We start from the raw sequence: 27246 nt of genomic DNA on the forward strand, positions 1-27246 counted from the left end.
AACTTAAAAAAAAAAAAAAAAATAGGTGCACCTCATTTGAATAGAATCCACCCCAAAATAAACAAGCCCATCATTAAACTTTAAGGTCCATTTCTAGGAACACATTAGGCTGAAAAGTAAGGGGAATGCTCATTATACAGGACAGGCGAAAGTCACTATTGAAAGAGAGTCCTACAGTATATTTTAATTTTACCAAAACCCACAACCACCACCAAGCACCACAAAAACCAATTTTCTGAAATTTGCAGCTGGAAAACTGAGCAGTGATTCTTAAATCTAAATGTAAATTAAAATCACTTGAGAAACTTAAAAAAGTATGCCTACATATGCCTCCAAACAATTTAAATCAGATTTTCTGTGGGCACCAAGGCTGAGAACCACAGAAATAACCATCCTTATCCTACTCATCTAAAGCTAAGTCTTTCCGAAAAATAATTTAACTATTCTTCCATTTAAGACATATCTACTGGAACCAAGAAAAGGAAAAAAGTCATGTGTGTTTGCTTAGAATATTCAACCTAAGCAATGAGCATACCATTTTATCACTTATTTTACCCTTAAAAGTTCCAAAGCAAACCCCTGTAAGTTCTCTGTTTAGAATACTCAAAATACGTATTTTTAGTTGACAAGTCTTTAAGGAAAAAAAAAGTTTTTTAAAAAGTTTATTATAAAAATTCTTTTAATCTGTTACTAATTGACAAATCAGCAACAGCAATTACTTATTATTATTAAAGGAAATTACTATACTTACCAATGCATTTTTTTAAATTCATTTCATAGGTAGGTTACTAACACTTCCCAGTTAAGATGGTTAAACTCCAGTCTTTCTGTACAACTAGAAAATTAGTTGAAATTCTGGTAATCATTCTAAACCCAAGCCATTCTGGCCACGAGCCCTTTTCTGCTAACCACAAGAATTAGAGAATTTGTACACCTGAATGATAGTACCACAGGTCAATTAGAAGATATGTATTCCTTCAAAGCCAATTCTGTTACCACAGTACCTGAAAACCAGCTGCCTGGTATCTAAATTACTTGGACACTGGGTTAAAACTATGGCACACAATAAATTATTTGTTCAAAGAGAAAGGGCATAAAGCGACAAAGCAAAAAAAAAAAGATACATGTATTTCTTGTGAAAGCATGAAAAGAATAAAATGGAATGCAGACATAGAAAAACAGGGCTTTTTGCTTTGGACCATCAATTCCACAAGCCACCAAAAATACTGTCAATTACATCAGAGGACAGATAAAAAAGAAACGACCATTTTTAAAACACAATGTGTGTGGGGTGCCTGGGTGGCACAATCGGTTGAGCATCTGACTTCAGCTTAGGTTACGATCTCACGGTTCAGGAGTTCCGAGCCCCACATTGGGATCTGTGCTGACAGCTCAGAGCCTGGAGCCTACTTTGGATTCAGTGTCTCCTTCTCTCTCTGTCCCTCCCCACTTGCACTCTGTCTCTCTCTCAAAAATAAATAAACATTAAAAAATAAAAAAATAAATAAAATAAAACAACAGAATGTGTATTTTCCTCACATCTTGGATATGAGAAAACTTCCTTGTCAGTTCCAAGTTCAACACAATACAAAGCAAAGGAACTTTTATTACTTACTACATTCACACAAGTAATGATCAAGTGCCCTGAAGTTTACCCTCATAGCTTTAGATGACCAAATAGTAGTTTCCACAGAAGAACTGTTTTAACTTCCTAATCCTATTCAAAGGATAAAAGTGTGGGGGGAAACTCATTAAGTGCTTAGCACTGCCACTTCATTTCAAATGCCATTTTAGTCCTTGGGTGAATGCACATAACACTAAACCAAGATCTAGCAACAGTTTTCTATTTGGTTTAACTAGTTTCACTTAAAGAGCTAAATACAGGATAATGCTTTAACAGCTTTTTTATCTGAGACAAAATTAACTCTAAGATCACATGACAAGCAATGTACAAAATCTGTCAATCATTTTAGAGTTCATCTAACATACATAGCAATAGGATATATACCATCAGAAACTGCACTGACTGATAAGTAGACACATTAGTTTGTTAAGCTCCACCTGAAAACATGATGTTTTATTAAAACAAAAACCAAACAATTAAACACAGCTGGGTCTTCCTGAAGTTGCACAGATTTCCCTTCTTGCAGGCCAGTTAATATGCAGGAAGAACGCATGAAGAGCACAATGGCTATCTGACAAATTGTACTATCTGGATTACAAGTCCTGAAAATCATCTGAAGAATGTCAAGGAGTTAGCAGAGAGATTATATAGTGACCTTAGTTTTTATTTTTCTTTACCTAGAATTCTACAAATTCTAAAATTTATCAATTGATGTATCTTTTAAATAAACAGCACCAGTCTTGCCCATTGATACAATTAAAATTTGACTTTCTCAGTTCTTAGTTCACAAGTTTATTATGAAAAACACTGCAGTGCTCTTGTGCAGTAACATCGTCTCATAGGAGGGGGGGAAAACAGTTCTGTTCAAAACAACTCACCAGGTTCTGACAATAACAAAGAACGACATGAGGCTGAGATTTGAGAAGGGAAAGAAACTGAGTGCAGACAAATCATACAATTAAATTAAACGGTATCCCTGAAAATAAACAAAACGATTTCAAAACTCACAAGTAGAGGGGAGGCCTTGGTACTTATTTTAAAAATGTTCATTAAGCTCCAATGATTGTTTGCTGCTATCCTTATCTACAGTCATGCTGAGTAAAGCTATAGCTAAATGGAAGTTAAATTGTATTCACGAGGTGTTAATGTTTACATCTTATTATCTGCAGTCTCTCAGAGAAAGCAAAAGTAACTACAAATAGCGCTATGCCAGAAACTGGTTTCTTGACCAACAATGTCGCTTCAGCATGCAATGAACTGGTTCATTCTAAAGTGGTCACGGCTGTTGATGACAAGAGGCTCTGTATTTTTATATGGCACATCTTTTGGTCCGTGTGAAAACAAGTTTTTTGAATGTTAACTATTCTCTGACACTTTGGAGTTACTGTTGCTCTTCCCATTTCCATTAGGTCAATATATGGTTCATGGCAATACTGTACAAGTTTAAAATTTCATTACAGGAAGTAGTCTGGGGTACGACGAGTAACATGTGGCTCGCCTCTGCGAGGTGCTGGGTCAAACTGCAAGCTGAAAAAACAAAACATATTGGTTTATACAGCACGTTACCAATGTACCGACAATCAAAATCAAGAACATTATTCTTTCAGACTTTATAATTTTTTTCCTGTATGATTTAAGCTTGCCTTAATGGAAGAGAACCTTAATTGCAGCCTAATAGTGCATTTAATAAGAGTCTTGTAGTGGCACACCTCCTCGAAGAGCTGATGCAACTTCAGATAGAATTTTTACGTATCAGAGTTCCTTCTAAGATTATATGAAAGGGGGGTTCCACTGAATAAATAAAATTTAAAGAGCCCAATGTACTGTATTTGTAATCTAACCTCAGGATATATTTTATGAATTCCACATTTAAAACAAGTGTTTAAAAGTTAAAATCCTAATAATTCACACATCAGAATCTATACAGTACCAGGTTTCTGTTGATGTGTTTCAACATATCACAGGTCTGTTCAAAAGGAAACATAAAGATGCCCTGAGGGACTCAGTCAAACTCCCGACTCTTGGGTTTCAGCTCAGGTCACGATCTCATGGTTTGTGCAAGCAAACTCCGCATCGGGCTCTGTGCTGACAGTGCAGAGCCTGCTTGGGAGTCTCTCTGCCCCTCCCCCCTCCATAATAAATAAACATTAAAAAAAAGGAAACAAAAATCAAATTGGAATCTGAATTTAGCATGAACCCTTCAATTCTTACACACCACCCCCCCCATTCAAACTATACAATTTGACTCAACTGTAATGGCAGCCATCTACTCAGGTGTAAATACTTACAAAGAGTATTTTAGAGTATCATCAAGTTCCATGATTGCAGCTTGATTACCACAACGATAACAATAGTTTGGAGCACTGAAAATTGTTACTACATTCCGGTCGTGGCACCAGTTATACCCCTACAAGGAAAAGTAATAAAAAACTATTTTACTCCCTTATTTACAATTAAATATGACTCAAGAGAGAAAAAAGATCTCCCCTTCCCACAAGGCTTGAAGAATACTAATGTTTTGTTTCTGGCTAATTTAATACCATATTAATTCTTAGTCATAGGTGAAGGTCCCCACGTTGGTCACTGACCAGGTACAAAGAAAATAGGCCTCTAGGATCTCCAGCCTCATTTTGTCAAAGTCCATCTGAATACGTGAGTTATGTTTTAAGTACTGTACACAAATATCTTTCCATATCTCTAGCAAAGTCATACTTTTGTAACAACCACTTAGTATTAATCTAAATAGGCCCCTAATATTATAAGTATGCTAATCAATGTTCTATACTAAGAACTTAGCCCATTTCCCCTTTGGTTTCTTCTTTAAAATCACCTATAATTCTACCATCCAAAGGACCAGTGAACATTTTTCTATTTCATCTCAATCTCCCCTCCTTACATTTACCTGTTAAATACATGAAATAAACAGAATTGAAACCATAAAATGCTACATTCCCTCCTCTCCTGTTCCCTGAATCTTACTTTCCCACTCTAAAATCCTAAGCACTACCCAGTCATTAAAGACATCTCTGAGGGGCACCTGGGTGGCTCAGTCGGTTGAGCGTCCGACTTCGCTCAGGTCACGATCTCACGGTCCGTGAGTTCGAGCCCCGCGTTGGGCTCTGTGCTGACAGCTCAGAGCCTGGAGCCTGCTTCAGATTCTGTGTCTCCCTCTCTCTCTGGCCCTCCCCCCGTTCATGCTCTGTCTCTCTCTGTCTCAAAAATAAATAAATGTTTTAAAAAAAAAAATTTTAAAGACATCTCTGAAAGTATGTCAACTATGAAATTCACTGTGATCAAAAGCTTGAGATTTTAATTCTAGTGTGCATCTACTGAAAAGGCTCAGGCAAATTTATTGGAAGGAACACATGGAATACTCTCATCATTAATATCACTAACTGACCTATCCCCTTCCAAAAAAAAAAACAAAAAAACCCAAAATCCATCCCTAAGATCCCTAAGATCTTCCTTAAGTTTACTTAAAAAAAACAAATAAGGGGGCGCCTGGGTGGCTCAGTCCATTAAGTGTCAGACTCTTGATTTCGGCTCAGGTCATGATCTCACAATTCATGAGTTGGAGCAAAGAGCCTGTTTGGGATTTCTCTCTCCCCCCTCCTCTCTCTGCCCATCCCATGCTCATGCCCTCTATCAAAATAAGTAAATAAACATTTTTTAAAAATACATAAAAAGCAAATCAGGTTTCAAAGAGGAGAGCATACCTCCATCACCAGCTGGTGAGCTCTGGACACCAATGTGAGGCCATTGGCATGATTAAATGTTTCAGAAATGTCTTGCCCAAAGGTGTAACCAGCTCCTCGAGGAGATATACCCCAACCACCACGATCATCTGGATCTGACCACAGCAAGTCACACATTGGACCCTAAAAAGCAAGTTTTGTTTTGTTTATTGCAAGTTAAGTTTTAAACAGCCTCTTGCAAAAACTATTTGAGTAGTTCATCAGAAGCGGCACCCTACAAAGTCACATTTTTTGAGTGATATTTGCTTTAAAAAGCTTAAGGTCTGCTTTAAAGTCAAATATGTGTGTCAAGTAAGTAAGAAACTATTTCCAGATGTTTTTAGAAGTATATCCTACATCAATGAGCCCCAAGAGCAACAAACCCTAACGAGTTACTAACCTACCTAAAGTATGCAAATTTCAACATTAGGCAGTATAGTCCAGTAATGAAAGGAGAGCTCTGAAGACAACTACCCAGATTCTAAGGCCAGTCCCAAAGGCACTGTTATCTTGGCAGGCTTCTTAATATTAGCTTCTTCTGAAGAATGAAGTTGCTGTTCGTACCACATGGGGTCATTTTTAAGCATTAATGTAGAGAATACATAAAAGAAATTAAGTTACAATTAAATTTTCCCTCTCTCTACCAAATAAGAGTCAATACCTCATGAGGAACTTCTTGTAGGCGATCAAGTGCTCTGATGTGATCCAGTGTATCTATGGATGGTGACAGGCCGCCATGTAGACAGAATATCTGAAAAGAGTGGTTTATAATGTTAACCTCATATAGAAGAAAATTCACACATTCTGGATTCGGTCAGCCCACATCACTTCGTCCCACTGGGGTTTCTGTGTTCTGCCAGAACCAGGCTTGTATCTGCAGGGTCAGTCTTTCTTCCAGCCCACTCTCAACTATTGAACATACTCCCTTTCTTCCTGATAAATCATTGCTACTACAGCTAGACTCCACTTCAATCAGCTCCTCCAAAGACACATTTCTCTGACTTTACCCTCACCACAGACTACCTTCTCATAGAATTTTCTTGCAATTTCTTCTGTGCACTTCTCTACCTGGTGAGTAAATAGCTAATTACATCTTCAAGACTTGTCCAGAAACAACTTGAGAGGATGGATGGGTTACATCTTCTATCCCTGTGGTCCCAACTTAACAGTTCAGTCAATGCTTGATACAAAGAAGGTACTTTAGAAGTCTAAAAGGGATGTGAAGGTGGAAAAATGACTGGCCCTAAACATTAAGAAAGCAGATTCTTGGGGCGCCTGAGTGGCTCAGTCGGTTAAGCAGCCGACTTCGGCTCAGGTCATGATCTCACGGTCAGTGAGTTCAAGCCCCACGTCGGGCTCTGTGCTGACAGCTCAGAGCCTGGAGCCTGTTTCAGATTCTGTGTCTCCCTCTCTCTGACCCTCCCCCGTTCATGCTCTCTCTCTGTCTCAAAAATAAATAAACATTAAAAAAAAAAAATTAAAAAAAAAAAAGAAAGCAGATTCTTGAAAATAAGCAGCAATGTAACTTTTAGTAAGACCTACATACCTGCCCATCCACCAAGGCTGTAAGAGGAAGATAGTCAAAAAGATCTGTGAAATATTTCCAAACATTTGCATTTCCGTATTTCCTTAAACACTCATCATAGAAACCATATACTTGTGTGATCTGTCTGCTCTCATGATTTCCTCGAAGAATGGTGATGCGCTCACGGTAACGAACCTAAAATGAGAAAACAAAACATATGAACACCTGGCTCTTTCAAAAACCAAATGACAGTTCAGCAAACTCTACAAGAAAATCCAGAGTTCCAATTTTGGTAGTGGTGGGCGGGACCCCATGCCCCCACACCACAGTAAAATGAAATCCCAAATCCCACATCTATAGTTATTTGACCATGGAGTATCAGCAAAGCCTATCTCATTAAAATCAAACTCCTACGACTACCAACTTTTACACAAAACATAATCATCAGCTGTAATATTCCAATCATGAAATTTCTGTCTACAGTTAGATGACTTTTGGTAAATTTACAGTTATACAAAAACCATCACAATCATTTTAGAACCTTTCCACCAGTCCAAAAATATCAGCCATAGGCTGTCCAACTCCTACTCCCAACCACTGACTTAACTTTGTCTTTTGAGATTTGCTTTTTGTGGAAATTTCTTAAAGTGGAATAATACTTTTTTGTGTGTCTGGCCTCATACATTCATCAGAATATCTCTGAGGCTCATCTGTGTATGAATCAGTGGATTATTCTGTTTTTTTTTATTGCTGTACAGTATTCCCTTGTATGGCTACTATACCACATTTTGCTTCTTTATTTACCAATAGGATGAATACTGGGATCCAGGTTTACAGCTTTTGAGTATTATGGAAATGTTACTATGATCATCTTCCATGAAGTTTTTGTACAAAGTTACAATCTACTTGGGGCACCTGGGTGGCTTATTTGGTTGAGCACCCCACTCTTGGTTTTGGCTCAGGTCATGATCTCATGGTTCGTGGGTTCAAACCCCATGCTGGGCTCTGCACTGACAGTGCTTGGGATTCATTTTCTGGCTCTTGCTCTCAAAATAAATAAAACTTTAAAAAAAGTTATAATACACTTCATTTCTCTTGGGTATATTCTCAGTTCACTATAATGGCTTGGTGTTATGGGTACAAGTATGCTTAATTTTTTGAGAAACTGCCAAACTATTTTTCAAAATGGTTGGTGTATGAAGGTTCTAATCTTTCCATAAACTAACACTTGATATTATCAGCATTATTATTGATAATAGTCACTCTAATGAGTGTGATTATGACTTTAATTTACATTTCCATGATTAATGGTTTTGAACATCTTTTCATGTGCTTTTCTACTATTTATCTTCTCGGGTGAGATATCTGAGTGTTTTGTCCCTTTTCGTCTTATTGAATTAGAATACATTTTTATTATATGAACGCAATTTTTTTTTCTTACTGATGTCTTTTGAAAAACAAAAACTCTTAATTTTGATGAAGTCCAATTTAATAATTTCCTTTGGGGGGGGTGCGCCTGGGTGGCTCAGTCAGTTAAGTGTCCAACTTCAGCTAAGGTCATGATCTCACAGTTCGTGGGTTCGAGCCCCGCATTGGACTCTGTGCTGACTGCTCAGGGCCTGGAGCCTGCTTCTGATTCTGTGTCTCCCTCTTTCTGACCCTCCTCGGCTCATACTCTCTGCCTCTGTCTCTCTCTCAAAAATAAACAAACATTAAAAAATTAAAAAATAATTTTTTAATGGACTATGCTTTTCTTATCCTATCTTGGAAATGACTGCCTAACCCAGGGTTACGAATATTTTATCCTATGTTTTATTCTAGAAGCATCAAAGCTTTAGCTCTTACATTTAGGTCTCTGATTTTGATTCATTTGTACGGTATGAGGTATCTAAGTCTTTTTTTTTTTTTTTTACATATGGATAATCTAACTGTCCAAGCATCACCTGCTGAAGTTTCCTTCCTCCGACTCCACAATTTGTGTGCAATGTACAACAAATGGGAAGCTTAAACAACAGAAATTTATTTCCTCACAGTTCTGGAGGTTGGAAATCCAGATCAAAGTGTGATTAGTCTGAAGGCCTGTCTACATGGCTAACAAATGGTCATCTTCTCCACATGTCTGATCATTTTCACTTTGTATCTGTGTCCTAATGTCTTCTTACATGGACACCAGTCATACTGAATTAGGGCTCACCCAAATGACCTCACTTTCCTTTAATTACCTCTTTAAGGTCCTATCACCAAATACAGTCACATTCTGAGGTACTGGGGGTTAAGACTTCAACGTATGAAAGGGGCTGGGGGAAGGGCATGCAGCACAATTCAGTCCCACAACCTTCAAATATGAATTATTTTTTTAATTAATTAATTTGAGAAATAGAGAAAGCATGAGTGGGAGGGAGGCAAAAAGAGAGGGGGAGGGAGAATCCCAAGCAGGTTCCACACTATGAGTGCAGGGCCCAATGCGGGGCTCAAACTCACAACTGTGAGATCATGACCTGAGCCAAATTCGGACGCTGAATCCACTGACAGGTGCCCCGCAAATATGAATTCTTAAAGGCAGCATATTCATTCCTCCTCTGAGCACTGGGATTCATCCTGGGCTTTGCGTACAGATTAGTTTGCAAGGTTGTTTTCACAGTATCTAGAGTCATCATAAATTTTTAATCCAACATTTAATCTAACTGCTTCATTTTACAGATGCAGAACATACTATCCTCCAAAAATGTTTTGTTGCACATTACATGATTCAGACTAGTAGCTACATAAACACATACATTGTATTAATTGCCTACAATTCAGCTCTTGCCAAAACTACATTTTACCACTTCCCCAATATTATAAGTTTCTGGCAGCCATTTTATCACTGTGAATGTTCTTTTTCCCCCTTATTTATTTAAATCCAAGTTAATTAACATATAGCTTTTCCAGAATTTAGCAATTCATCATTTACATATAATACCCAATGCTCATCCCAACAAGTACCCTCCTTAATGCCCATCACCCACTTAGCCCACCCTACCACCCACAGCTCTTCCAGCAACCCTTGGTTTGTTCTCTATATTTAAGTCTCTTATGGTTTGCCTCCCTCTTGGTTATCTTATTTTTCCTTCCCTTCCCCATGTTCATCTGTTTGTTAGATTCCCCATGAGTGAAATCATACGATACTTGTCTTTCTCTATTTCCCTTAGCATAATACATTCTAGTTCCCAATGTGAATGTTCTTTAATAGAATCTCTCCTAAAAGTAAAGTCATACTTCCTAGAGGAAGACAGAAGCCTGCCATTCTAAAAGCTATCGACCATTCTACCACTGTTTTCACTTTCAGATCTTTGTATACTTCACAAAGCTACAACTGGTATAACGCAACTTGCTTTTCTAGATTGTCAAGTTTTAAAGGCTGCAAACTATTCCACTGAGATAAATCTTAATTTAGATATTCACTTTTGTTGGCTTTTTAGATCTTCTTTTTCTGGTATTAAAAATAATGTCACCGTTAAGGTTTTCAAGCAAATGAAGCTCTTTTCCTCTTGAATTTCTTCTTCAGTAAAAGTCTAATTATAGGATTACTGTGTCAAAAGATGTAAACATTCTGACATTTAGTATATTTTATTTCAAAAGCATCTAGAAAGATAATTATGTTACTTCTCCGCATCCCGATTAACTAAAGTTACGTTTCTATTTGACCAGCCCTCTAACATTTTTCAAATAACCTGCATAATAACCTTTTTACTTTTATTCTGTACCATCCCCTTATTCAGAATGAAGACAGACCTGTGATTTTTAAGCCCCAAACCTGAATACTTGCATTCCTAAATATGGAGTTTTATCCTAAAACTGAACATTCAAAGAAAATCACAAATTACTGAGGAAAAAAAGAACATTCAAGACTGTCTCACCCAGTACAAAATGCCAAAACAAAACAGAAATTACCTTAAGAGCTACAAGCAGAGTAACGGTTTCAACTGAGTAATATCCTCTGTCAACATAATCTCCCATAAACAAGTAGTTCGTATCTGGTGATTTGCCACCAATTCTAAACAGTTCCATAAGATCATGAAATTGCCCATGCACATCTCCACAGACGGTGACTGGACATCGAACCTCTTGCACGTTGGATTCTTTTGTCAGGATTTCTTTAGCCTACGGATGGAGAAAAAAGAAACCAATACATTTGGCATGAAACATTAACAAAGATATCAAAGATATGTTATTTACACTTAATGTAGCATAAGGGGCAGACTCCGTAGAAGATGAAAATGTGGGCATTGGTAATCCCATTAACATAAAAGGGCAAGATATGGCCAGATTCCATCTATTTGCTATCTGACTCCTGACACTTAGGGGAAAAAACATGTATCAAGATGCACAGTTCTATTCTTCTCATCACTATCAGTTTTTATGCCAAGCATTTACTATCTAATTAATTACATGCTAAACAGATTATTATTAGCAGCCATATAAGATTAATGAAAGTGGAACAAGACATTCAGGTACCTATTTCCTTAGCTTTAATGTCTAATTAAAATATGCCAGCACTTCAAGATTCCAGGTTATGAGGAAAAGTTTCTAATTTCCGCTTGACCTTTTTTTTTTGAAACACGAAAATTTTGCCTGTATTTTTATATTCTTTATACCAAAAGATAAACTTTTTGTTTTATAATTGTTAACTATTCAATATACATGGTTTTTATAAAATTGTTTGGTAGTATATGCATTCCCCCATGTAATCACAAATTCAAACATTACTTTTAAGGGCAGCATAACATTTCACTCAACAGAGATCCTATTAGTCATTCAACACACATTTATTATTAATCATTTATCATATCCCCAAAACTAAAGCGCACTGGGAGTCAATCGTTCGTTCATTTGCTCAACCATCTGAGTGGTACTACGTGCCAGGCCCTGTCCTAGCCACTGGGGCATAGTGTACCAGATAGGTCACTGGAGGCAGAGGACCACAAACAAGTAAACAAGTAACAAAGTACTGGCTGTGTTAAGTGGTGAAAAGAAAGGGAAAGAGTAAATGGTGGGTAAGTAAGACATCACAACATGACAGCCTATAAAAGCACAGTGGAGCAAGAGAGGCAGACAAAATGATCAGGCCAAGTGCTAAGACATGCTAGAGTAAGCAGGAGTGTTTCAGGATCACAAACACTGGGAAAGCTAGGAAAACTGCCTGAGGTCCAAGGAATTGGCAGGAGTTAGTTATAGAAAGGGGATAGGAGTAGGAAATGGGACAAGGTCCAAAACAGACAAGATGCAATCATGTGTATCAATTCTCAGGAAAAGGCTAATAGGACTGAAGCATACCCCACGAGAGAAGACATGAGGGAAGACAGGTAGGTGTAGGATGACCAAATTACGCTGGTTTCAGCACTCAAAGTCTGGCATCCCAAGACATGCCTCAGTTGTGCTCAGGTAAACCATGACAGTTGGTCACCCCAGGTACAAAATGTAGAGGGGAAATAGGACATAGACTGAAGAACAAGTCTAATTAAAGTAGTATTAGAACAAAGATTCCCTGTCAGAAAACCTGATAAGTGAATTTATGATTTCAGAAGTAGGGCTAGACATGTGGATATCTGAGACAGAGTAGAGCTTAAAGGCTACTAGTATTCAGCGACCAATCCATCACAAGTCTGGTCTAGTCTCCCTCCAAAACATACCGCAAATCAATCAGCTTTTATTTATGGTTTTTTTTTTGCCACTACCCTGGTCCAAGCCACCATTACCTACCTCACCTGGATTACTGTGCTAGCCTCCATACTGAACTCCCTGCTTCCATGTTTCCTGACTCTAATTTCCAGGCAACTGTCAAAGTTAAGAGTTTAAAATGTTCACTAGATTCCTTCAATTCACCATCATGTACACAGCACCTTGTTAGAACAATGTCTGAGATGTAAAAGGCACTTAATGTGTATTTTTTTAATGAATCAAGAACTTAAACTGGGGTACTCTTAGGTCATCTTGAGGGAAAAACATGGATGTCTCTCAGAACAACATCAGAAGTACATGCCTAGAAACTGGTACCAAGTTCTCTGAAGAATGAAGAAATAATAGGCAACAGTAGTAAGGAAAGGTGCTTGGGTATTTGGTAGAAAACAGAAACCTGAAAAACAGGGAATTCTATGCTAGAGGAAAGCAGCATCCATCCATTTATCTGGGAAGGCTATTAGAGAAATACACAATTTCCTGAGAAGAGCCAGGTTTCAGTTAAGCCAAGAAGGTAAAAGAAATTTATTCTGAGAATGGGTTTAAAGTATTTACACTCAACATTTATTGAGCATTTTCTTCTCTGTACAGCTAGCACTATGAATGGTGTTCCAGAATGTACAGTGGGAGGCTGGGTGAGGGAAGCCAACACGAGAACATGAAGGTGACAACTGTTGCTAACGTAATTGCTCATTACATTTTGAGAGACAACCAAGAGTAACAAGGACTGGTTTTAAGGCAGTGGTGTGCAACCTTAGCCACACATTAAAAATCACCTGGGGGCAGGGGGAGGGGGGCCTGGGTGGCTCAGTCGGTTAAGTGGCTGATGACTTCAGCTCAGGCCGTGATCTCACGGCTTGTGGGTTCAAGCCCCGAGTCAGGCTCTGTGCTGATAGCTTGGAGCCCGGAACCTGCTTCAGATTCTGTGTCCCCCTTCCCCCCTCCACCTCTCCCACTCACACTCTCTCTCTCTTTCTCAAAAAAAATAAACACAATAAACAAATAACTAACTAGCTAACACCTGAGGGCACCTGGGTGGCTCAATGGATTAAGCATCCAACTCTAGATTTCAGCTTGAGGTCATGATCTCAGTTCATGAGATCAAGCCCTCATTGGACTCTGTGCTGACAGCAAGGAGCCCGCTTAGGATACACTCTCTCCCTCTCTCCTCCCTCCCCCTGGCTCACACAATCTCTCAAAATAAATAATTTAAAAAAATCACTTGAGAGGGGAGCCTGGGTGACTCAGTCTGTCCGTTAAACGTCTGACTTCAGCTCAGGTCATGATCTGGAGGTTGTTGAGTTTGAGCCCTGCTTTGGGCTCTGCGCTGACAGCTCAGAGCCTGGAGCCTGCTTCGGATTCTGTGTCTTTCTCTCTCTCTGCCCCTCCCCAACTCTCGCTCTCTCAAAAATATACAAACATTAAAAAAAATCACTTGAGAAGCTCTTTGAAAAAAATAAAATAAAAATCCAGGTGCCAAGGCTACTCCTCCTTCAATTAAGCCAGAATCTTTGTGAGTGGGATCCAAGCATCAATAATTTTTTAGTCTCCCCTCCTCACTCTATTCCAGTGCTTTCTTAGGTACAACAAAGTTCAAGAACCCTTATTTTCAAGTTTTCAAACACTTGGGGAACCTATTTCAAGACAATGACCAACCACTGACATCCAAAAATTAATCATTCATTTGATCTAACATTTTATTATTTAAAAAGCTTATTTTAAAGTTTATTTATTTTTGAGAGAGAGACAGGGCAAGAGTGGGGGAGAGGCAGAGAGAGACAGGGAGACACAGAATCTGAAGCAGGCTCCAGGTCAGGGCTCAAACTCATGAACCACGAGATCATGACCTAAGCCGAAGTCAGATGCTCAACAGAATGAGCCACCCAGTTGCCCCTAACATTTTAAAACGTAGACCACTGTGTCTCAAAGAGTGATATTTCTTAAAAAATATATAGAATCCAAATCGCTAGGGTAATTCCAATCTCCCATGATTTATTATTACTAAAAGGCAGAATTTCACTAGTTATATTCCATGAATAAGTCTGTTTGGGGTTAATACCATGTCCAGTGTTTTTAGCACCTGGCACATGGTAAGGAAAATAGCTGCAAATGAAATGATAGGTCCTACTTCAAAAAAAACGTGCAAGTTATTCAGAAGTTTTAAAAGGACAACGACATAATAAAACAGATGGTCAGAACTGTACAAATCTTACAATTCTGTAAGAAGTTACATTCCAAAATACATCCCTTGACACTTGCTTACCCACAAGGCTATTCCCTGTATGAAAAATAAAAAGTTGCCACTCATGACTGCCTCATGTCCTTATAACAACCTACTCAAAATTTCCATTCAAATCCTAAAATGACATTTAAACCTAAATGCTATTTGTTCCTTTTATCTCAATTTCAGCAAATCACAATCATCAACAATGTATCTTTACTTTTACTTTTAAAACTGTGAAGGTCATAGTGACAATCTTTGGAAAAAATACTTTGGAGCAGATAAAACTAAATGTTCCTTTGGGAATTTGGGAACGTTCCCTTTGGGTGACTCGGTTGAGCTTCTGAGTCTTGCTTTCGGCTCAGGTCATGACCCCAGGGTCAAAGGGACCCCAGGGTCGAGGGATCGAGCCCCCACACTGAGCATGCAGCCTGCTTAAGATTCTCTCTCCACCCCTACCTTGCGAGTGCATGCTCTAAAAATAAATAAACAAGAAAATAAAATTTAAGACCCCAAAAAACAAAAAAACCTAAATGTCCCCTTTGACCATTCTCCACAATCTCACTCCCCTTGGGCAAAGTAACCACCAACAGTATCCTGATGTACATCCTTTCAAACCTTATTTACAAATTTTACATACATATTATATGCTTACAAAAACATACTCATTTTCCTTTGCATTTTTAAACTAGTAAGAGTATTGGGGCGTCTGGGTGACTCAGTCAGTTAAGCATCCGACTTTGCCTCAGGTCATGATCTCACAGTTCACCTCCTCATCTCTGCATCAGGCTCTGTGCTGACAGACCAGAGCCTGGAGTGGGCTTTGGATTCTGTTTCTCCCACTCTCTGCTCCTCCCCCGTTTGCGCTCTCTCAAAAATTAAATAAACATTAAAAAAAAAAAAAAAGTATTATTCAGCAGCCTGCTTTTCTAACAATCTATCTTGGAGATCATAATGCATATATATTCATTTGGTTAATTTCTCATGCTGGATGTAGAGTATTCCCTGAGGGATTATAATACGGGGCGGGGGGTGGGGGGTGGGGGTGGGTAGCAGGGAGTGGGGGGAAGCAGTGCAATGTATATCCTAGTATTTGCTCCCTGGTATACATATACACTTTTCCTGAAAGATACCATGAGGTGGACCTATTAACATATTTAACAGCTAGCTTCTCTTTATGTTACCAACTTATCCTCTAAAAGGGAAAGGACACTGTATTAAGTGAACTTTTAAACTTCTAAATCTGGGAAAGCCCAAACTCCTTCCTTTCCTACCAAATTTCAGACTAGAACAATTATAATTAAATCCTGCGGAAAAGAGTATTATGTATCAGATGCCTTCAAGCCAACTATTAAGTATATTTTAACAATAAAAATTCAAGCTTACAAAGAATTTAAGTATAGTTTGTTGTTTTTTTTTAACCTCAACTCACCTCTAAGATGATAACTATACCAAAATACACTATCACCAGAACAATAAAGGTTGCAGTGGTTCTCAATGAGGATTATTTTGCAGTCAGGAAAAACTAATCACAGAAAAAAAAAAAAAAAATGAGAAGTTGTGCCATCACATGGAGTCAGGCCTTTCTACCTTCAGAAGCACCTAACCAAACCCCTCTATGGATCACCTAATGAGACCTCTAATCAGTCACCTTTAGAACCTGCAGGCCTTCACCATCAATTTTTCTTTGCTTTTTTTTTCTTTTTTAACCAACCATCAGTTTCTAAGGTAGCTATACAACTTCAACTCTCTAGCCTATACTCAAAGTAAATGGGAGAACCAGATTTACAAAGCAACTTAATTAACATTAGAGATATTTATACATTTAATAACTATCTTTTCACTTTCTGATATTGATTCCTATAATTTAAAGCCTCATATCACCTGAATTAGGCCCAGAAACAAAAGCAAAAGACACACCCCCCCAAACTTTTTTTGCTTCCCTAAAACACTTTTCCAAAGCTTCAAGAGGCTCAGCTAATAAACAACTGAAAGAAAATTAAAGTTTTTAAAAATAGTTTAATTAGCATCATATTGATTTTTTAACTTATTGGAACCCTACTGAATTTCAGTCAAATGGCAAAGACTGAAATCAGTGAATTTAAGGAAAAAAGATGTGATCTTAAATTTCCTAGAATGGGGCGCGTGGGTGGCTCAGTCGATTAAAGCGTCAGACTCTTGATTTTGGCTCAGGTCATAATCTCCTGGTCCATGTTAACAGCACTGAGCCTGCTGTGAAACCCCAGAGAAGGGGATTCTCTCTCCTCCTCTCTCTGCCTCTCCCCCATTTGAGCGGGCCTACTTTCTCTCACAAAATAAATAAACCTTAAAAAAAACAAAAATAAACAAAACCTTCCTAGAACAAGATTAAAACTAGAATAGGGTAATCCAGTAATAAGAACTTAACCATGAAAAGTTAACATGTTCTACTGTCCTAAATTAAAAGAATTTGGAGATCCACTTGAAGAAAAGAAATCTTTAGGAGCATTAATTTATTATCAATGTCCTCTCTGTATTCTGAGTTCAGATTCAGAAACCTTAAAAGTTTATTTTTCAAATTACTGTAAAAACAATCTGGTTTCTTGGCATATGGGCTATCCCTAACCACCATAATAACATGAAATTACAAAAAAAGAAAAAACCCAAAATTTTAAAATAAAAAATACTTAAAAAAAATGTTTATTTATTATTGTGAGAGAGAGAGAGCATCAAGTGTGCAAGTGGGAGAGGAAGAAAAGAGAGAGAATCCTGGGCAGGCTCCGCAATGCCAGCACAGAGCCTGAAGCGAAGCTTGATTCCACAAACCACAAGACCATGACCTGAGGTGAAATCAAGAGTTGGACATTCAAGTGACTAAACTACCCAGGTGCCCCAAAGCAAATTTAAATTAGACTCCACAAATCATTCAAGTCAAGATATTTCAAGGAAGACAAGTAAAAAGAAAAAAGAAAAACAGGAACCAACAATGATTCGCCAACCATTTATATATTAATTTCCTTAAGGGCACACAATAGCAGTATAATTTCTATTTAACATGTACGGTCAAAAAAGTCACGGACTATGGGGCGCCTGGGTGGCGCAGTCGGTTAAGCGGCCGACTTCAGCCAGGTCACGATCTCGCGGTCCGGGAGTTCGAGCCCCGCGTCGGGCTCTGGGCTGATGGCTCAGAGCCTGGAGCCTGTTTCCGATTCTGTGTCTCCCTCTCTCTCTGGCCCTCCCCCGTTCATGCTCTGTCTCTCTCTGTCCCAAAAATAAAATAAATAAACGTTGAAAAAAAAAATTAAAAAAAAAAAAGTCACGGACTATATTAATTCATTTTTCTTATTAAACCAAGCAAACATTTAAACATGCAGAATGATTGCAACTATGTAAAAATTCTTTATATGAGAAGACTTGAGAACATTAAAATGTTAATAGATTGTGGAAGTCTTAATCCTACCACACCAAAAACTACTCACAAACAGACTTCATGCTTCAAATTGGCTAACATCTCAATTTGTGTACTAAAGTTCATATTCATGGGGCGCCTGGGTGGCTCAGTGGGTTGAGCGTCTGACTTTGGCTCGCGTCATCATCTCACAGTCCGGGACTTCAAGCCCCACGTCAGGCTCTGTCCGGACAGCTCAGAGCCTGGAGCCCGCTTCAGATTCTGTGTCTCCCTCACTCTCTGCCTCTCTCTCTCTCAGAAATAAAATAAAAACATTAAAAAAATTTTTTAAGTTCATATTCATGAACCCAATGTCCTATAGCATTATAGCGATCACTTTAAACTGCTGTATAATATATTCCCAAACAGATTTATACATGTATTGTTTATTTAATTTACTTTCAGGAAATTTTCAATTATGGAACTACAGAGTTAAATATACGAACATTTTTTGTTACGTTATGTACTATATAAAGCTCAATTATGCCCAACTTTTATACAATAATAAATGGAAGAATGCACCTATTCCCATCTACTTAAAATATAAAATGCTACATTGTGATTTAACTAGCACTCTTCATTTTGGAATTCAAACTTTTTATTCCATGTTTATTTATTACCAGTTATTTTTCTCTTACACAGACTGTCCACACAAATTCTCTGAATATCTATTGATAGAGAGCTAGATAATGCTCTTAGATATTTTTCTATTAAAAATCTGGTTATTAATTCAAATGTTCACTGGAACTCTACTTCACATAAATTAAACATTCAATACTTTAATCATAGTTGAGTATTTCTTCTACCAATATACCCATAAAGGCATAAGAGAAGCAAAGCTGGAAAAAAGGCAGTAATTAATTTTTGAATTTTACTTTTTAGTTTCAGAATTAAAAACATTTGAAGGTTTATTTTTTTTAAATGTTTGTTTATTTTGAGAAAGAGTGGGGGAGGGGGCAGAGGGAGAGGGAGAGAATCTCAAGCAGGCTCTGTGCCCAGCACAGGGAGCTCAACGCAGGGCTCGATTTTACAACAGTGCGATCATGACCTGAGCCAGTATCAAGAGTGGATGTTTTGAGAGCCTGGGTGGCTCAGTTAAGCATCTGACTTCGGTTCAGGTCACGCTCTCACAGTTTGTGAGTTCAAGCCCTGCATTTGGCTTTGTGCAGATAGCTCAGAGCCTGGAGCCTCCTTGGGATTCTGCATCTCCCTCTCTCTCTGCCCCTCCCCCACATGTATGTGCATGCTCTCTCTCTCTCAAAAATAAACAAACATTAAAAAAAATAGAGTCAGACTCTTAACTGAGAGCCACCCAGGCAACCCCCATTTGAAGACTTTTTAAAAAAGTAAATTAGCAAGAAAAAATAAATTTTTTCAATACTCTAAGAGAATTTTATTTTGTTTCATACTGCTTTTATGAAAGATAAATGGAAGGTTTCCCGGATTTTCATAACTGCAAAAAAAAAAAAATTAAGGTTCATGACAAACTAGTATATATGGACAGATTTTTATTTTCGTGTGATAGATAATATAGGACATACCAGTAGCTGTGGAAGCAAATAAATTTTGAGTTAATTATCATAATCTTTCTTCATATTATTTGCCTTTTCTTTAATTATTCCGAAGAGATGCCTCTAGTTTATGAAACATTTTGGTCTTCTGTATGATTATACTGTATACACACTATCAGTATGATTATACGAGAAAAGTACTATACCCCTCCATGTAATGTTCTAGGAACCAGTAGTTACTATTTGATTAGTGTCTAACCAGAAGAAAAAGGTCAGGGATTAGGGAAAATTCTAAAATTACATGAAAAGAAAATACTACATAGGCTGATGTTTTTCCATCTCTGTGAAATAATCATTTGTATCTTTGAAGAGAATGAATGTCCATATTCTTCAATGACCACTGAAGAATATGGACATTCATTTTCTTCAGAGACCCTATGTTTCCCATGCAACACACTGGCCCAGGTCTTTACTAACCAACCTACACATATGCACGAATTAAACATTCCCAATCATGCCTGCAAAGGGGAAAAAATATATACAACCTACTAAACAGAGAAATGTTGGTATATATGTAGTTGTTTAAAAATTCTCACCACAACACTCCATATGGACAATATTCAGCCACTCTGGGCTCCTTCATCTGTACCAGGTGACTTGGCCTAAATGGTCTTTAAGGTTCCTTCTATCACTAAAATTTTACTAAAGCAATTCTTAAGCCTTTTCATTAAGTCAGAGCCACCCAACAGAAACAGGTAGTGGGGAAATACTCTCAGCTGACAAACAATGGGTGGCAAAGAAATAAAATTCACTTGATCACTATTAACACGTTCTAAAACCTTTCCTATCTATAGAATTTACTACAAACTCAACCTCCTGACTAACATGAAACTGTACTATTAGAGCAATGAACTAACATCCCTAAAATAATGCTATTAAGACAAAGCTAAACAGTGAAAATGAATAACACACATAATGGAGGCTTAATAAATTTTGACTGAATGAATTCCAAAACCAAACGTACACCATCACATAGCATCACTGACATGTGACAGTCTTGTGAATTACACTTATTATACATCTCTAGTTAAGTAAATGAAATGTTTCCCAGGAGCACTCTAGAAAGAGGTTCTCAGTCTTCTTTCAGCCCCCTCAACATCAGCCATACTCCCATCTGTAGTAACTAAATGACTAAAGCGGAGGTAAGGACATGGGAGTACCAGAGTGACTGGCCAACTGGTCATATACACTTTAGAAAATAATTCAGATTCATTTTTATTTGAGAGTGTTCCCACGAGTGAGGGAGGGGGGCAGCAGAGCAGGAGCCTGCTGAGGAGCTTGATCCCAAGAACCTGGAATCATGACCTGAGCCAAAATTAAGAGTTGGATGCTCAACCAACTGAGCCACCCAGGCACCCTGAAAATACCCAGATTCAGACACACACATTTCTGTCACTGCCTTGTTCATCCATTCTAAATGCTACACCAATATGTAAGGAGGCAATAGTAACTTTGTAACATTAAGAAATTAATCAGTTAATTCCAGATTGCTCTTTACAATTCTTTCAGAACCAATCCCCCATTTACTGGCAGCCAGACCTCTCTCTACTTGAGCCTCCTCTACCACCTCTGCTCCAGAAGGTGAAAGAAAAGGTATTTAAAACAACAAAAACAAAATCTTTCCCCTTAATAGTTCTAGTCCAATTCATAGCTCACTTGTGTAGGAGAGTACAGGTTTAAGGTTTTTTCAGGCAAAGATGGTAATGAGAAATAAGTAAAGAAAAAAAGAAACGAGAGATGGGTCAAAAAAGTAAAACAAGGGATTCTCTGTCACACTTAACTTTTCCTCCCTTCTCAGTACCTTTAAAAAAGACCCTCCCCCTACCATTACCTCAATCCAAACCTAATGTCTCCTGGCTTTCCCTGTACATCTCCTCCAAACTAAACAAATACTCCACAAATAACTGACAAATGACTTACACCACCACCAGCAATATCTGCTGCCATACAAAGTGGGGGTGGGGGTGGTGGAGAGACACCTGACCCATGTTACAATGATTACATACACTTCTCCAGTGCCTATCATGCTTTCTACAGCATGGGTTTCACCTGCCAATATTTGCAGAGAGAATTCTTGGCTCTGACAGAGAAAATAAAAGGGGAGTCAGGGGACTTGTGTGTCTGAATAGTAGGACTGTTCACCTTTTCAAAGTTTCCTCAGTAAGTCAACCCAAAACCAAGTGCATTACTGCTTCATGCCTGGGAGATCACGAAACACACGAAAGGCACAAATAGGTCTGACTGTGGAAGCTATGATAAAAAGGGATTTTACAAGCTGTAGTGATTTTACAAGCATAGTGTACAATATAGAGGTCACTTATGCTTTCCTGGAATATTTTAGATTTCACCTTCGAGATCATGATTTGCACTGAGGATACACAGAAAACGAGCTGGCATTTTCTTCTCACTAACGGTATGTGAGGGGAAAATGCAGTTAGCCACATCCAAAATTGAAGAATTATTACTGTTTCTTCCTCCAGGACAAAGTGAGACAACAGTGTGTGACATGAATAGGAAGCCTTTGAGCAATTAGAATAAAAATAATGTTTTATTTTACAGAGCTGCTGATTCTACAATACAATTTGACCCCAATTCACCTCCGTCTTTCATTATTAACACTCCCTAAGAAAAGAGAGGGGAGGAAGGCTGTGAAGCAAGACTAGAACACTGGGCACAGAATCCATAAGCCTATGCAATCCCACTTTAGCCCCTGAAGTCACTGTACCTTTCTGAGTCTCTGGTTTCTATCTATAACTGAAGATAATAAATGTCTCATAAACTTAAGAGAACTGTATATGTGAAAATATGATGAAAATAATATTCTGCATCATGCTTTCCCCCCATTTGTTTCCAATATTCAAATTACTTTTATGGAAATGAGCCAAACAACCTTTTAAATTAAGCACACATACAGACTCATAAAAATGTACCAGCCACTTCATATAGAAATTTAACCTTGATCAAATATCTTGCAGCTCATCCAGTTTAGGAGGGTTTGCTTTTTCCCATACTCATGTAACAAATGTGAAGACTTAATGACTGCATTTTATTTATAGTGTGTGCATAGCAATGGAAAATAGCATACCTAGGTAAAGAACTCCTTTGGGGAAAGAGGGAAAAAAAAAAAACAAAAAACCTGGCTATCAAACAACATTCTCCACAAGTTTGGTAAGACCTGACAACACAAAGCCAAAAATCATACCTAAATTAAACCACCGCTGAAGCCACATAATAAAAGAGTGTTTACTGTAGTTAATGCAAAAGCAAGTTGATACTATTTACTTCTTCCAATCTGTAAATGGAAACATACCAGTCCAGTCATACAAATGTAGTAATGTTACTGACTATAGAAGTGTACTTAAGACAACACTGCATTCGCTCACCACAAATTTTTCAGCAATCAACTAAAATTATGATTCCCAAAATGACAAAGTATAATTCATACAATCATCTTGGTTTTGATATAAGCCTTGATCACATTTTGGGGGGAAAAAACCTTAACTAGTCAATTGCACAAAAACCATATTCACCTTTGTCTAATACACACCTGGATTCTCTGCATTTTGAACATCCACTGTTAATTGCTGATGGGATACTACAATAATGGTCTCTGAATTTTTTAATCACCATAACCTCTAATGGTATACTTCTATCTTTACCATTTAAATATTTCATTAAGATCAGGCATGCTCAGGAAGATGGAAGGCTTTTAAATTATTTTTCCTTCTTATAATGAAAGAAATGATCAACTACTACCAAGTACCTGTCTCCAACAAGAATTTTTTCTTTAAAAGGAAATAAAAAACTATTGTACTAATGTAAACATGTTTCCCTTAAGATTTTCTAAATATGTAGCTTTCACTATATGTGCTTTGGCTAGTCAATTAATAGTGAAAAGAGAACTTTTGTGTTAACTTTTCTAGTACAAAAAATCATTTCGAGTCATGCATCCTAACTCATTTCATATGCTTAAATAGCTGCCTTTAAGTTCATTTAGTTTGCAAAATTAATATACTTCCAGAAGTTGAAATATTTACAAGTTAAAAAGAGTATTAAGAATGTATAATATTCCCCCTCAAAGGACCCATTTTTTGGAAACTTAACTTCAAACATTATTTTCCATCTTTTTGACTCTAAGAACAAATACCTGGCCACACTGGATAACCAGTGGGGATCTAAGTATAAATTGTTTAATCTCACTGTATCTTAGTTTTACAAAATTGTGGACAAGAATCAACATTTACCAAATTATCAAGCTTTTGATAACCAACCTTAGCCCCCAGTATTATCTCCTATGGTCTCTAACACAAACCCACTACTTCCCTGGTTCATCTACTACTGTTTTCCAACTAGATTTAGGCTCCCCGAGAATAAGCATGATTATACTTCACTGCTTTTCACTTCTTTCATAAAAGTTAGCATTCTTGAATAGTCATTAGATATTTAATATTTAAACACAATGTATGCATCTAAATTGGATTATATAATTTCATAGTAGAAGGGTCCTTGGAACATCTGTTTTTAAGTCTTTAGTTTACAGACAGGAAAATGTGGACTAAGTGGTTGTCCCAAGGTCAGTCACAATTACTCTGTGGCAGAAAGAGGACTAGTGTCCAGGTCTAACTTGAAGTCCAGTGGTCTTTCAATTACATCATTACCTCTCTTTCAATGTTTTCTACACAAATGACTAGTCATCTAGCCAAGTGCTGACTCAATGTCTTTATATGAAGTACTGATCTTTAAAAATCATTAAAATCATCACTTACAGCACCTAGAAATTAAGACCCGACAATATACAGTAAGTTTCAGAAGCCTATTTCTAAATCCTTACTACATACACCATTCTCATTTGATGAAAGAAAATTAAAGGTAAAAGAGGAACAAAAGACTCAATACATTGCTAACAGTAAAACTGAGCTCCAATAGGTAATGTGCCACCTCATCAACTAGTAGGAGAGTTGTTCAGGCTTAGGATAAATAAATCTGAATTTGACTCATTTAAATTGCACTTATTTACAGCATTTCTGAAAAAGCCTACTTTAGAAGCAAATACATCAAACTCATGAACCCAATTTTCCCATCAAAACCACAAACGAGTCAGCATAATTGCTCTCTAATAACTCTCTACACTAACACAAAATGTGAATGTGGTATTCTGCAATTCTGTACTAAAATGAAATGCTGCAAAGTTAATTTTGACAAGACGAGTGAAACTATTTATAGGAGAGATAAGCATTTTCTATACATTAGAAAGCTGACTTCTAAGACTTCAAAAACACAACACAGCCAATAGTTAAATAGACTACCTGTTTCCCCAACCCCTAGGGAAAACCAAGACGGAATTAGGTAATTTAAAATCGACTTACTAAAGCAACTACAGCATTCCATTTACGACATCTGAAAAATATTTAAACGCTAAGCACAATGTATGGGACACAATAAAAGTTCAATGTACAGCTAACGTTATTATTACTACCATTACTTAAACCCGTAAAAATATCAACAAGTAAGTTTTCAAACAAAGAGCTGGGATACAAAATTTGCTGCTTTAAATTTACGCTGTTCATTTTAAAAATAGATGGCAAAATGCCAAGTACGTTCAGTTTACAGAAGGGTTTCAGTTACCCAATTTGAGTCAGCATATAAATCATAGATTAAATTGACACTTGATTTCCAATCCGAAAGCTCTTTATGTAGTATGACTCACCAAATTCTCCATTTGTTCCAACTATGAAAAATAAGTTGTACTCCTCCATCTACCACCACGACCTTCGCAGAAATTAGGTTAGAGGTATATTTAAAAATTTTTATAACACACATTTTTAAGTCTCTGTCAAAGATTGCTCAATGAGTTTAACACAAACCACCGAGAATAGTACTAAAGCTGTGTGACCTTTAGACAGGTCTTGGTATGTAACCTACGAGCCTGCCTTTGGAGGATCCTCTGGACAGCTCTGGACCGAAGAGTTAGGCCCGAGTACAAGTAAAAAGCCTCTGACCCACCTCACAGTAGAGTCACAGACCTCCTTCCCAGACCTTAGAACCCAAGTCCTCTTACATCCATCTCAAAACCGTGCCCGACCCTAACACACAGGGTCTCTGCTCCCCCAGCCACATTTCCCGGCACCAAAGCTGGAGGCTCGGAAGCCCTGGAGTCGGGTGAACGGCGCCATTTTAGGCGGCGGTGGCAGTGACAACCAATCCCTGCGCAGGAGGCAGGGGGCGCCGGGTCGCCCGGGAGCCGCCGCCGGGCCGCGCCGGGCGCCGGTCTGGGAGGCTCGGGGGGCCCGGGCCGACGGCCTCCGCCATGTTGCACTCTCCCCACAGCCGCCTCCTTCTCGGTGGGCTCAGCCCGCGGCGGCTCCTGCAACCGGAGAGAAGCTCACCTTCTCGCAGAGGCTCTTGACCTGGGACTCGGACAGCTGCTTGCACTCATTCAGCTGCTCGATCCACTGGTCCAGCTCCTTGGTGAACACCTTCTCGTCCATGATGCCACCCGCCCGAACCGGCTGCCGCTCCGCGCTACTCCCGCGCCGCCGCCCGCACACGGGCCACACGCACACGCCGCCGCCGGTTCCCGGGGTACTTGTGTGGCTACTGGCGGCTGCTCGGCGCTACCGCGAAACCGCGAGTGCTCCCTGAAGTACCCGGCCGCCGGCCGCTGTCCTCCTCCGCTCGATCTAGTCCTGGAGCTCGGCTCTCTGTAATGGCGGCCACCGGCGTGGTGACATCACGCGCGGCGTCAGGAGGCGGCGGGGTGCGGCGGGGTAGAAGGGCCGGGACAAGAGCTGCGCAACTGCAGAGCCAACCCCGGTCCGCCGCCAGGCCAGAGTGGGGGGGGCGGCAACCAGGGGCCACGGCGCAGGCGCAACGTAGCCGGCTGGTAACTGAGGCACCTTCGCTTTTAGGGCGTGGTGGTCCAGAAGGGAGGGGGGGCGGGGAAGAGAGGACCGAGTCCGAACAAGCGCGATGCTTGCAGCAGGAAACGGCTAATTCCAGAGCACAAAGTCCTGCGCGGCGCGGGCGCCTGTTTAGCGCAGGCGCAGTCTGGGGCTTGGGAGGTTGAGGAGAACCTGCTAGTCCGAGCTTTTTCTCTAAGGTGAGACAGTTCTGCGCTTCGCCCCGCGTTTGTACTCAGGTTACAGAAACTAGAATTGTGACCTCACGGTGCGCTGGAATTGTATGGGATTCCTAAGTCTTTGAGGGCGGGAACGGGTGCCAAGTGGTAGCCTCTTTGGAGTGGCCACCTCCGCCTCTGGGCGCGGCAGGCACCTTGTAATTAGGTCACTCGTGGGCGGAGGAGGGTGTGTCTGCCCTGGGAGCGCGGCGCAGTGCACCTGACTCCTTGGGCACACACCTGTATTTGGGCCTAGGTGCCTGTCGGCCGTGATGCCTGCGCCCGAGCCTTAGGCTTTTCTCTAAGTTT

General features: G+C 39.0%; 1 protein-coding gene across 1 annotated transcript; it reads right to left on the minus strand.

Annotated features, from left to right (window-relative positions):
• Window positions 1–1586: 1586 nt before the first annotated feature.
• On the minus strand, window positions 1587–26552 carry PPP2CA (protein phosphatase 2 catalytic subunit alpha). The gene is made up of 7 exons (XM_040444484.1): window positions 26207–26552; window positions 10817–11026; window positions 6905–7078; window positions 6020–6109; window positions 5341–5502; window positions 3913–4031; window positions 1587–3151 (listed from the first exon to the last, which is right to left on the minus strand). The coding sequence occupies exons 1-7, from the start codon at window positions 26306–26308 to the stop codon at window positions 3079–3081; spliced, it is 930 nt and encodes a 309-aa protein (XP_040300418.1). The 5' UTR covers window positions 26309–26552; the 3' UTR covers window positions 1587–3078.
• Window positions 26553–27246: the final 694 nt, after the last annotated feature.

This window comes from Herpailurus yagouaroundi, unplaced genomic scaffold, assembly GCF_014898765.1.
Source record: "Herpailurus yagouaroundi ecotype Mexico unplaced genomic scaffold, PumYag 192, whole genome shotgun sequence".
NCBI lineage: Eukaryota > Metazoa > Chordata > Mammalia > Carnivora > Felidae > Herpailurus > Herpailurus yagouaroundi.

Bases quoted from the DNA above. Each gene is read 5' to 3' on its own strand.
- PPP2CA (XM_040444484.1), bottom strand. From the start codon at position 26,308: ATGGACGAGAAGGTGTTCACCAAGGAGCTGGACCAGTGGATCGAGCAG. The intron at 11,027-26,206 runs GTGAGCTTCTCT...CTCCATCCGTAG, and splicing joins TCAAGAGCCTCTGCGAGAAG to GCTAAAGAAATCCTGACAAA. The intron at 7,079-10,816 runs GTAATTTCTGTT...TTCTCATTTTAG, and splicing joins CTCTGCTTGTAGCTCTTAAG to GTTCGTTACCGTGAGCGCAT.